The sequence below is a fragment of the Cuculus canorus genome, chromosome 3 (genome assembly GCF_017976375.1).
Source record: "Cuculus canorus isolate bCucCan1 chromosome 3, bCucCan1.pri, whole genome shotgun sequence".
In the NCBI taxonomy this organism is placed as follows: Eukaryota; Metazoa; Chordata; class Aves; order Cuculiformes; family Cuculidae; genus Cuculus; species Cuculus canorus.
Genome location: NC_071403.1, coordinates 10,374,239 through 10,386,924, shown reverse-complemented (window position 1 = coordinate 10,386,924; position 12,686 = coordinate 10,374,239). Strand labels below are relative to the sequence as shown.

Genomic DNA, 12,686 nt, shown 5'->3' with positions numbered 1-12,686 from the left:
ACTTGAGGAAACTTCAAGTGGTCGAGGAGGTGTTCAAGGCCAGGTTGGATGGGGCTTTGAGCAACCCATTCCATTGGAAGTTGTCCCTGCCCATATCAGGGGGGCTGGAACTGGATGGGCTTTAAGGTCACTCCCAACCCAAACTATTCTATGATTCCATGAAAAATAATGTAATTACCCGTCAATTAAAATAGACTCAGATAGTAAGAAACAAGTACAAACATTGCCTTTCCTCCGCTCTCTCCCAAGCTGAGGTTACTCCTTCACACTAGACTTTTCCACCTCCCAACCCCTAGCAGCACAGGGGCTGAGGGCAGAGCCAGGTATGGTCAGTCCTTAACAGCGTCTCTCTGCAGCTCTTGCCTGCTCACGTATTTCCTCTGCTCTGGCATGATCTCTCACCCATGGGCTGCAATCCTTCAGGGAAAAAAAGACAAATTGCTTCAGTGTGGGCTCCCCACAGGCTACGGTTCCTTTAGGAACTCTCCACCTGCTCCAACACGGGGTCTTCATGAGTGCCATGGATGCGCTCCAGCATCATGGAGCTGCTCCTCTGGTCTTGTTGCTCCCCCTGCAACTCTCACTGCTTTTGGTCCCCACCTCCTGTCACTGTTGAGTGTTTTGCCCTTTCTTAAATACACTTTCTCCAAGATGCTCAGCCATGCCCTGGGGTTGGTTCAAGCTGCAGGAGCTGGCAGTGTCCGGCACGGGGCAGCCTCAGCCTCTCCTAACAGACGTCACCCTGCTGCCAGCACTGGGCACCCGCATCCTGTACGCACAGGTTTGGTCAAGACTATGAGTGTTGTTTTTAATACTAAAAAGAGCATTTTATGTACTCGACCTAAAACCATAATCTCTATATAAAGATTTTGTGACTGATACTGCATTGGTATCGGACACCAAGTACTACTTAGAGAAAAGCAGTTCAAGAAAACCCAAACGTGTACAGAAATTACATAATTTCTGGGGATCAGGCATTAGGGGGAAGCTCACAGGGAACACTGCAACACTTTCAGCAGCTGGGAGACATCGTCCACCCCTTCTCCCATTGCATGTTTGTGTATTAGCGTAAACCCTCATGAATAAAATATAATGCAATTTGAATTAATAAAAGCTTGCTTTAAGTTATATAACAATTGTAGAGCTAATATTATAATTTAAATGAACTACAGAAAATGTTTAGGCTTTCTATAGTTTAACTTTCATTAATAGCACAAAGGAAATTATTTGCTGTCCAGTGGGTCAGAGAATACAGAAAGAAGATCCTTGCAGCCCTGATTTTGCATATAAAATTAACTTCTTCAGTTTCATTTGCAGTTGTCAAGAAGGCTTGAAAAATACTAACTCCCCCTATTATTGAGCCTCAAGAAATAGCCACACAGTCGAGATGTCCAACCTAACAGTCAATATGTCAAATTTATTTTTCAAGGATGAAACAAAACACAACTGCTCCAAGGGCTTGACTAGCAAGTGATTAAATCACAACTCTGACTAAACTGAATTTGCGCCAGTGTCAACACAAAACTTTTTTTAAAGTCGGTGCTATGAATAATTTACTGTTCTCTCAAAGCTCAGTATCAACACATCAATTCACTCTCCTTCTATTCCTCCTTTACAATCCCGGCTAGAATCACCCTGTAGCATGAAGGATGGTGGCAACACGAGCCGGCAATGTAGTGAACAATGCAACAAGGCCAGGCGACCACCCAAACAGTTCAATGCTTTGGACTCCTAGAAAGAGCAGAGAGAGGAAAGCGCTCTCCCATAAAATGTAACAGCTTCGGAACACCCTGAGAAAGACAGGGCAGGACTTCACCATGAAATCATTCCTGTGTAGGGGTAGCTCCTTCCAAAAACCTGTGCATGCGACTGCTTGGAGTATTACCAAACAACCTTGGAGAGGTAAAACATGTATCACATTATAGATAATCAATGACACCACACTGACAACCCATGCTTGCAAATTTATGCTGCTTTAACTTTAAAGAATTAAACCACTAACAAGAGTCATAAGAAAGATTCCTCATAACCACACAACTGAAAGATCATCTTTCCACTGTCTACATTCAGGGTATTTTGTCCGTTAGAAGCTTCTGACAGACTGTCAAAATCAGAAGTACTGGCCAAAGGCAAACTACTCCATACAAGATACATGTATTTAGCCTAATTTTGTGACCATGTGAAGGTACAAACTGCTTTTTTTAGAAGTAGCATCCAAGCCTAATTTGCATTATCACACCATTAAGACTCAAATTCTAATAAAACAAAGACTGTCTATTACAAAGTGCTGAAAATAAAGCATAAATAGCCAGGCCAGTTGCTGAAAAAAACCACTAAAACATACTCCCAAAAGCACACCCAAGTAATTCTTACTGAAGTACTAATGTTATCAAATACATTCATTAAGAGACAAATTAAACAACAAATCAGTGATGCTGTTTAAGGCTCTATTACTTCTTAATTAAGTCTGGCCACAATGCACAACTTCTGTGCAAAGTCATGAAGACCTCTATGCTGCCACAGTGCCTGAAATTCAGCACATTTCTCAATTGATTTCTCCTTTGAGGCAGACACATACGAACACCCCTGTGCTACAAAAGCATTATCAAGCACTACTAAACCAAATGCACTTGCAGAACTTAGACCTAGATCAAATACTATTTCAGCAATTACTTTTCACAAACAATACTGGAAGTGTGCTACTGTGACATAGCTTCTTCTGAAATGAGATTCTTTGCTCCAGTTAAGGCCGTGGAAAATCACTAAGGATTATCCTGCTAATTTGTAGGTTGTGGAACAGCAACCATTACTATCTCTAGATTTTAAAAAGATTCCTTATGTACAATCCTTTATTTAAAAATGTATTCTTAGAGTTTCACTGAAATTAAATTGATGATTATAGTTTTGTCACAGCAAAAATTACACGAATTATCCAGCTACCAAGTGTCACACTTCCGTTACACCTCTGTTGGCTGTGACAGAATAACCGACCTCTGCAGAACGTGCTGGATTTTTGGCCTTTATTTCCAAAAGCCTCAAATTAATTATATTCCTAGCATCTCTCATTACTGCACTGCGCTGGCTAAAATTAGCTGAAACAACTTAATAAATGTGGTTTTGCAAATCAAACTAGTAACCAAAACCCTACGACTTCAATCAGGAGCTTCAGAATAGGACAGAAATCACTAACCTTCTGTTATTCCTTACTCTGAAAATATAGTGAACTTCAGTAAACAAGAGGTATACATTTAAACTAAAACGTAAGGCAAACCTGAAATACTGCAATAACTTAAAAGACAGCAATTCTATAAATGATAGTTTTCCAAGCTCATTAGAGTGTTAACATTTCTAAACAAAAAAATTCTAAATTGTTTCTGGTATTGCCCAGATGAAAGCAGATAAATCTAAAAATCCAGGAGTAGCCACTAAACAATGCAACAGAAGTTGTAAAAATCAGACTTTCTTACCGCGAGTGCTTTCGATAACTTTGTTCTATAGTTATTCAAAACAATTGCATCAATGTCCTTAAGTGGCACATATGCAAAGCCATCTTTAATAAACACTTTTCTGGCTCTAAACAGATCCACAGCATCTACAAGTCCGACCTGAGAAAGAAGAAAAACCCACACTGTGAAACAGCAAAATAATACAGTTAACGTTTACAACCCCAGGATGCAATCTAGACCAGCAAAACTTTAAGTCATTCTCTGTCTTTTAACAAAGCTCTATCCAGGCAAAACGCAAAGATTTTCAAGGTAAATGTTGACTTTGGAATAGCTTACCATTATTTTGATGAAAAAATATTGTTTACTTAAAAAAAGATGTACAACTGAGCAAAATGAGCTACTGTGAAGTTTTTATCTATGATTATTAGCCCAATTATGTAGCTTTGCATCTCTTACTGATTGGACATTTGAAAACAAATTTTTGTTGGCCCCATTTCAGAAATCTTGCAATATTTGATTCACATAAGCCACATATAAAAGATCTTGGAAACAGATCTGGAACTTTACACCAAAGACTCAGTGGGCTCCATTAGATACTTCTTCCTTCTCCCTTTGCTCTCTTGCAAGAAGAATTTCAGACTAACACAATCAGACCAAACTTAGTTTCAGCAACAGATGTCTGAGAACATCTCCATCCTGAACGGTCTGTCAGACAGACAAGTCATTTGTCTGAGAACGTTAAAACTTCAGACTGTTTTTCTGGCGAAAGACAAGGGTTGGCAGAAGAGGACAGAAGACATTAACGGTGGTTTAAAACTCCCTTCATTCTGCCAGTACCTCCCTCTGCCCTTAATACTGACACGCAGAAGAGGAATCCTCATCAGACACAGTTAATTTAGATACTTTGATTAACCGTTAGCAATAGTATGATGTAAACTTAAAATTATTATCTTATAACTGAAATAGAAGGAATGCAGATCTGTGGAACTTTAACTAATTTCTGCTTACCTTATAGAACATTTGTTCTTTTACTTTAATCATACTGAGTCCAGGGGTTGATGTAAGCAGCTCATGCGCCAACTCATTTTTCAGGTCTTCACTAACCTAAAATTAAAAGCTTGTTTTAAAAATGCTTAAATACTTTAGAATAAGGTGCTTTTTAAAAATTAACATGAGCTAAAAGATTACTTAATCTATAACTATATCATCACTTTAGTTGACAAAGGAAAAGGAATTACATATTCAGCAAGTGACCTAATTGGGCAGAAACAGGAAAACACTATTGGTCAATACTGTTGAATAATCTTCCTTCCAAAGCAGTAGTGCAGAATTTAAAATATAATTGTTAACAGAAGAACTATAAACCTTGCTTTTTAAATATAACAATTTTCAAAATAAAGTATGTGACAAGCCCTGCTCATATTTAGATTTCCTGTATGCATTAAAACAAAGCATGATTACTCAGTGGCAACTGGTAAGGACTTAAAACAACTTCGTTAAATTTTTAACAAAAGCTTCAGTTTTAGATCCAGACTTCTTTTCTTGAAGAAAAAAAAAAAACAAAAGACTTATTCTTATATTTCATGGATTTTTCTCTCTCTTTTTCTTTGAGGAGGGAGAAAAATGGCATACTTCCCATTCTGTAAATTTTATTGCTTTTCCAGTTCGTGCAACAGGTAAGTTAAGTAGCAATGCTCTAATTTAACAACTTAATAGTATTTAAGCCAAAATTTGTAGCTTGAAAAAATCATGGACAACAGCACAATTCCTAATATAAAAACTTAAGTACTGCATACACATAAATATATACATTACACTTTTTTACTATTTAATAACGCACCAAATACAGCAGGAAAGCCAGGCTTAAAGTTACGCATTTTAATTATTTTACTACTCAATAAATAATTATGGGCTTTTTTTTTTTTCAACAGGGAACAATTAAAAACAAAATTTGAAATCAAATTGTTCTGTTTTAAATCATGGTTAAGCTTGGGCTTTGAAACCTGAAAAAAATTAATAAATAAAAAAAAAATCATAAATAATTCACTCCGATATAACACATCATAGTTTCTGATAATCCAGCAATTATACCTAGTAACTTAACTACATGCAACAACAGTCTTAAATATTTGCACAACATGTTCTTGATAAAGTATAACAAAAGTAGTCCCTGACTGGAAGGGATTAAATGTTAAGGAACAGGGAATATCTTCCCAAAACATAGATGGACACTGATGTTACCCAGGTATAACACATTGTGTGACGCTGCTCTACATAAACAGGAGGTGATTTCCAGCAGTACCTCTGAGGAGGTGACGTGAGGCTGAAGTCAAGGTAGCTTTTAGAGACTTTTCAGGACTTTTCAGGCCTCAAGCTGAGGCTATCACACGCAACTGATACCCAGACTCCAAATGTAAGACAGGAGGCATTCAATGTCCCTTCACCCTTCCTCTCCATGAAGAGGGATGCCCGTAAGCAATTCAGTTTCTTCTCGGTTGACTAACACCTCTGTGCAGTTAAATGGGCATTTAAACAAAACTGTTTTCCTTCTTCTGTTGAGAAACGGAGAAAACGAAACAAAACAAACCTTCCTTGGAAGTCATAGGAAGGACCTTTTAATTTCAAACTTTGAGGAGTAGCTCAGCAAATCCCCTTTATGAAAGGGATTTGACAGATGCATACGAAATGGCCGAGGCAGCAAAGAAGGCTTATGGTCACCCTGTCTGCATCTTGATGTAATCTGTAGCGCTCTCTCAGGAAAAACAGCTTTAAACAATAATAATAAAGCTGCCAGACAGGCAGAAGAATGTAACTTTAAAGACAGAGGAAATACACGGTAGCATTATATTTCTATATGTGAAAATCTAATGCTGAGGGACAAACAGCCTATATGGAAAACTAACAAAGTAGCTGTATCGAAACAATTAGATGTGTTTGGGTAAATTATATGAGAAAACGCTTTCTATAAAATACTCTCATTAACAATCTTATTCTTGTTAGTTTTTGAAAGATCCTCACTTTTCAAACATGACAACCTGGAACTACAGACAAATTCCACACCATGGTACCAACCCCTGCTCCTCCTTCCAGGTGATGGATTTACTATTTAAAGAACCATAAATCTAAGTCACCACATCAGCCTGCAAGCTCGCCTATCACCGAGTAGAAACCAAAGTTTTAATTTTAATTCCAGAATAGTGACTTCCATTTTTCAAATGTAACAATTTTATGCTTTCTTAGTCAAAACTGCTTAAGAGAGCCCAGCCTATCATGTCATTCCAAGCCCGCGGTGAAACAGCCTTGGAATAAAAACAGGACAACACACTGTAGAGCTATAGTGGTTACAATTGCATTATTTCTTCTAGGATATCTCACTAAAAAAAGGTGAAACCAAACCAAGGACAGGGTTTTTTTTACAAAGAGCCAATGAAACAGTCCAGTGACTGTTTTACAGAGAGGCTTGGATTATTAGGAGGGGAGAGCGAGAAGAGGGAAAGGCAAGGATTCCTCACTTCTTTCATCAACAAAAACATTTTATTCAGTATAATGTTTAATTTCAAGGGGTTTTTATCTTTTAATATACACATAAAATAATTAGACTGACTCCAAACTTCACAAGCTGTGTAGTTCCTTCTTTATTAGTAATTTGACCATATCAATCCTGTAAGGATGTAAAGTCACCGTGATTTTAGATCTTCTTGTATCTCAATAGCAAAAAAATTAATGCTGTTGCAGTAAAAGTGATCCTGGTGAAACCTCCAGAACAATAGGTTAATGGGACAGGACTAAATATTTGGATGAAATTGTGGACAGTGTTACCATAAATGCAGTTTCATCAGAAAATGTATTTTTAAACAAACACAAATGTTATTAATACTTATAAATAAATATAATATCTAAATAAATAATACTTATAAATCTGTTAAATAATTTACTTCTTAGAGCCTCAAGTATCTTAGAGGTTAGGCAAACCTTCAGCAGTCCTACAAACAATTTGCTCCTCGCCTTTTCACCAAACTCCCATTATCTTCACATTTCAGCTAAAGGAGAGAGAAAGAGGCAAGAAGGATAACCTTCAACCCTAATTAAAGCTGGGAGATGACTCCAGAACACATGTAAAACTTCCTTCCCCAAACATTAAAAATTTCCTTGTAATGGCATTAAGGATTTCACCATTTGCATATAAAATTGTGTAAAATTGACTGAGGACACAATGCAATGAAAATAAACTTGTAATCTAAACTTAGACTGAGGCTTCCAGTTAGGTCATGCCTGTACCTCTGCATACCAAGGATCATGAAACATGCATCCTCCTTTTTCTTTGGTCATGGAAGCTGTAAAAGCTTTCTTGGTTTTGCTTTTCTTTTTTTATTTTAGTAAGTTGTTTACAGTTCGTACATTTAATAATTTCATCTCTAAAATGAGAAGAAAGAAGAACACCCACAAGAAAATATTCCGGTAATCATTTAAAAATTACACACAATTAAGTAGAGCTTTTAGGATTCTAATCAAGATGGGAAAGATAAACAGCCTCTTCAACTTTTGACAGAGTTCAATGATGTTCACTAGATAAAATACTGTGAGGTTCAAAAGATTTAAAGGAAAAAAAGCTAACTAACCAAGAAAACTCTTCTAGGGGCGTCATCTGGTTCTCATCTGGGCCTCCACACTGAACTGATTCAGCTTTTCCCACAAAAGACAATTCACTAGTTTTGCCTCCTTAGTTCGTTGCCCATTTAATAAACAGGAATTGCTTAGCACCACACCGGTCTTTGCTTTGCACAAGCAAAGAATAATAACAACGGGAAAAGGATCTTCCCTTTTCAGTGACAGCGAGTCACATATTATAGTTTGAAACAATACAACACTTCATCGTAAGTTTTTGAGACTTAGAAAAAATCGAAAAATCAAGACATATAAAGGGAAGGCATGAGAGGAAAGGAAGGAAGCAAGGGTTTGGGACAAGTTGAGTTATTTCTAGTTTTCTTGCTTTCTACGTGCAGTTTATTCATTGATTTTTAATCACAGAATTGTCCTGGAAACACAAAGACACATAAATTTAGATTAAAATATGAATAATTTAATATGTAAGTCTTGGTTAAACAAACACTGGCAGTGAGGCAGTCCAAAAACTTCAAAATAAATTTTATATTCTTATTCTGTTTTAATGAAGAAATAAAGATGCATGCACACATTATAGTACTATACAGGTACAATTACTGAATTTTGCTATTTCTAAGCGTCCCAGCAAGGAACAAGAACTCAACGCATAAGGCCTTTCCTTTTCCAAGACTCAGTTTCAGATACTTACGAGCATGTGTCACTAATGTACTTAGAAAGTGAACCCAAAGAGCACAACACACTCCTCAAAAGAGATGGTGTCAGTCTCTCAATACCGTGCTATACTGCAATTTTAGAGTACAAAACAGACATAACAATCATTTCGTAGTCAATCTTCTCAATTGCCACACATGACGGAGCCAAAAGAAGATCCTCGAGAAATATGGCAACAAGTTTTCTTCCATTTACAAATCAGGGTGCTCATTTCAGAATATTTTACAGAAACTCGTTAACAAACATTTTTCTAGATTCAGTCACAGGATGAGTAGGGAAGAGTATTTCAATGTTTGCACACCATTTTATGAAGCTTACATCCAAACCAGCAATTAGTAAATTCTATTTGCAGTGTAATTACATCCTGCCCATCCTATCAGCCCTTCTGCTGCTGCACTAACAAACAATATAAACATTTTCAAAGTTCCTGTATTCACTGTTATATGAGGATTAATTCATTTTGGAAACATCCTTAACCTCACCCACTACAAAACAACTTAACACCTTTATTATCCAAGAATTTATTTCCTTCTTTAATAAAACATGGATATCATTTTTGAAAATACACTACTGATTTCCCGATTTTCCTCTTCCTTTACGCCCCAAAAGAATGTTTAAAATATTTATAGAAGAAGACAGGACACTTAATGATGACATTCTCCTTGTTTATACTAAGTATCTTCCAGGAACCCAAAATTACCGATTGCTAAGAACTGAAGATCTACAAGGATCAGGTTAGAACTCGCTACTCTTTCATCATTTCCAAGCCATTAGATAAGCAGCAGTCAAGTGTGATCTGGTCGGCGACTGAGCACTAGAGTACATTATCACACAAGCAGTGTCGGTACCCTTCCCACCTCTTCTGTCATTAAGGGAAGAACGTGGTGCAGAAGATACCTATTCTCCGCTGCGTTTCTGGTACAGCTGCCATTTCATATTACTTTAGAAATCCATCGTTAGAGCAGAACATCTGCCTCAGGATTCAGGCTGTATTCCAAATGGTGTCTGGTTGGTTTCAGCTAGATTAGGGGGAAGAATGTTTTTACTCTTTGTCTCATTTTTACTGCAGCGCTTTTTGCAATATCTATTTAAAATCACATAACTTTTTCAAAACCGGAAGACAGCGCACTTGAAACCAGAAAGAGCAAGTATAGTACCCAGTAAAGAAGGATTCAACCTTACCATGGACTCAAAAGGTCTTAGTTAACTCAAACAGTGAACCACACAAAGCTGTTTAGTAATAAACATAGCGCTCTAGTGCACTAAAGGGGACATAAATACCTGTACAGCTTGTAGTTTAGTTTGACTTCAGTTACACAAGTCGATTTTAAGAAATACAAGCGATCTTCTAAGGGTCAATTTAGATTTCTGCAGATAATCAGCATCTGTTTCTAATCAAACTGAGATGATTACCAAATTAAGACTTCTAATTAGCATTTTGCATCATTTACAACATTTACAAACTGTTGTTCATTAAGTTTATGAAGGTGAAAAGGGACATCCCCAGTAGTTATATATTCTTGATCACTTTTATTACTTAATTCCACAATTTTATAGAACATCACCAACACCATATGTGCAAATAAATACATGCAACTAGAATTACTGCAGCAAAATGCTAGTTTTCACCACGACTAATAGCAAAGTCATGCTTATAGTTCAAGAAACCATCAGAGAAGGGCAAATAAAGACCCCTTTGCATCCATCCTGCCAGTGCATAGAAAAATGGTAAGTGCATGTTCTCCTTCCTTCCAGCCAACACTTCTCCCTCTAACATACATGTCTATTCTCCTGTGAATCAAGCTTAATTTAAAAGTCTTTAAGAGAATACTACAATTCATTTTCGAATCATAGAATAGTTAGGGTTGGAAGGGACCTTAAAGATCATCCAGTTCCAACCCCCTGACATGGGCAGGGACATTCCACTGGATCAGGCTGCCCAAGGCCCCATCCAACCTGGCCTTGAACACCTCCAGGGATGGGGCAGCCACAACTTCCCTTGGCAACATGTGCTAGTGTCTCATCACTGTCATGGTGAAGAAATTCCTCCTAATGTCCAATCTAAATCTACCCCTCTCCAGTTTATACCCATTCCCTCTGGCCTATCCCCACAAGCCTTAATGAATAGCCCCTCTCCAGCTTTCCTGTAGCCCCTTCAGGTGCTGGAAGGTCACTATAAGGTCTCCTCTGAGACTTCTCTTCTCCAGGCTGAACAACCCCAACTCTCTTAGCCTGTCCTCGTATGAAAGGTGCTCCAGCCCTCTGATCATCTTTGTAGCCCTCCTCTGGACCTGTTGCAACAGCTCCATATCCTTCTTACGTTGAGGATTCCAGAACTGGACACAGTATTCCAGATGAGGTCTCACAAGAGAGGAAGAGAGGGGCAGAATCACTGATAGATCACATCTGTTGGTTTACCCTTGTCCACTGCTGCAGTTACCCCATCATAGAAAGCCACCAAGTTGGTCAGACAGGACTTGCCCCTGGTGAAGCCATGCTGGCTGCCATTAATCACCGATCTGTCCTCCACGTGCATAGCTTCTAGCCTTAAACATTAAATCCTAAATGTATTAATCATACCTCACTCCATCTACCCATCTCCCTCCTGCAAGGAAATTTGCCACTCTGCAGATGCGAACTGCGAGTTTCAATAGGGGATGGGGTATGATGTGATTGAGAGCAGCCGTGCAGAGAAGGACTTGGGGGTGCTCATTGATGAGAAGCTCAACATGAGCCGGCAATGTGTGCTCGCAGCCCATAACGCCAACCGTATCCTGGGTTGCATCAAAGAAGCGTGGCCAGCAGGGCGAGGGAAGGGATCCTGCCCCTCTATTCCTCTCTTGGGAGACCTCATCTGGAGTACCGTGTCCAGTTCTGGAATCCTCAATGTAAGAAAGAGATGGAACTGTTGGAACAGGTTCAGAGGAGGGCTACAAGGATGATCAGAGGGCTGGAGCACCTTCCATATGAGGACAGGCTGAGAGAGTTGGGGTTGTCCAGCCTGGAGAAGAAAAGGCTCCGAGGAGAATTTATAGCAGCCTGAAGGGGCTACAATAAAGTTGGGTAGGGACTTCTTACAAAGGCACAGACTGATAGGACTAGGGGCAATGGCTATAAATTGGAGGGAGGAAGATTTAGACTAGACACAAGGAGGAATTTCTTCACCATGAGAGTGGTGAGGCTCTGGCACAGGTTGCCCAGGGAAGTTATGGCTGCCCCATCCCTGGAGGTGTTCAAGGCCATTTTGGATGGGGCCTTCAGCAGCCTGGTCTGGTGGGAGGTGTCCCTGCCCATGGCAGGGGGGTTGGAACTACATGATATTTAGAGTCCCTTCCAGCTCAAACCATTCTATGATGCTTCACAATATTAGTTCACTAGAATACTCAAGCTGCTTTGCAAACAACCCCATTAATTTGGATTGCAGCCAATTAGTAAGACTGCTGTGCAAAAGACACTAGTTTGCAAACTGACCTACCAGCTGGACTACCAAATCCTCAGGCTGCAGTACCATGGCCTCAAGAGTACTACGTAGTGGTTGAACTGGATTCCTGTGCTGCTAATGCTTCTAAGGAAAGAGGTCTCCCTAAGATTTTCTTACAAGAGATAACCATAAACCCAGGCATCAACCGGTTTGGTTTTTTCTTCACCTAGAACAGAAAACAATTTTAAAAAAGGATCAGGCAAATTCTGTGACAAAGCTGCCACTTGGTTTCACTTAAACCCATCTTCTGAAACTTAAATGATTAAACTGAGAAATTAATTTCTTCCTTTGAGATTAAGTACTTTATGTTAAGAGTAACCTGCTATTTATTATATACCTGTTTCACCATCTTATTTAACAGACTGTAGCATTTTCAAAAAATTTACTCCTAAGCCTTTCCACATGCAATTTTGTTTTTATTACGA

The 12,686-nt window shown here is 38.6% G+C and overlaps 1 protein-coding gene across 1 annotated transcript in view; it reads right to left on the bottom strand.

The window, feature by feature from the left end:
• PRIM2 (DNA primase subunit 2) overlaps window positions 1-12,686 on the bottom strand; it is a 130,985-nt gene that overhangs the window by 102,147 nt on the left and 16,152 nt on the right. The window contains exons 6-7 of the mRNA XM_054063146.1: window positions 4,455-4,550; window positions 3,468-3,605 (exon numbers count right to left, since the gene is read on the bottom strand). Of these exons, the coding sequence (XP_053919121.1) occupies window positions 3,468-3,605; window positions 4,455-4,550 (234 nt within the window). The remainder of the gene's footprint in view (window positions 1-3,467; window positions 3,606-4,454; window positions 4,551-12,686) is intronic.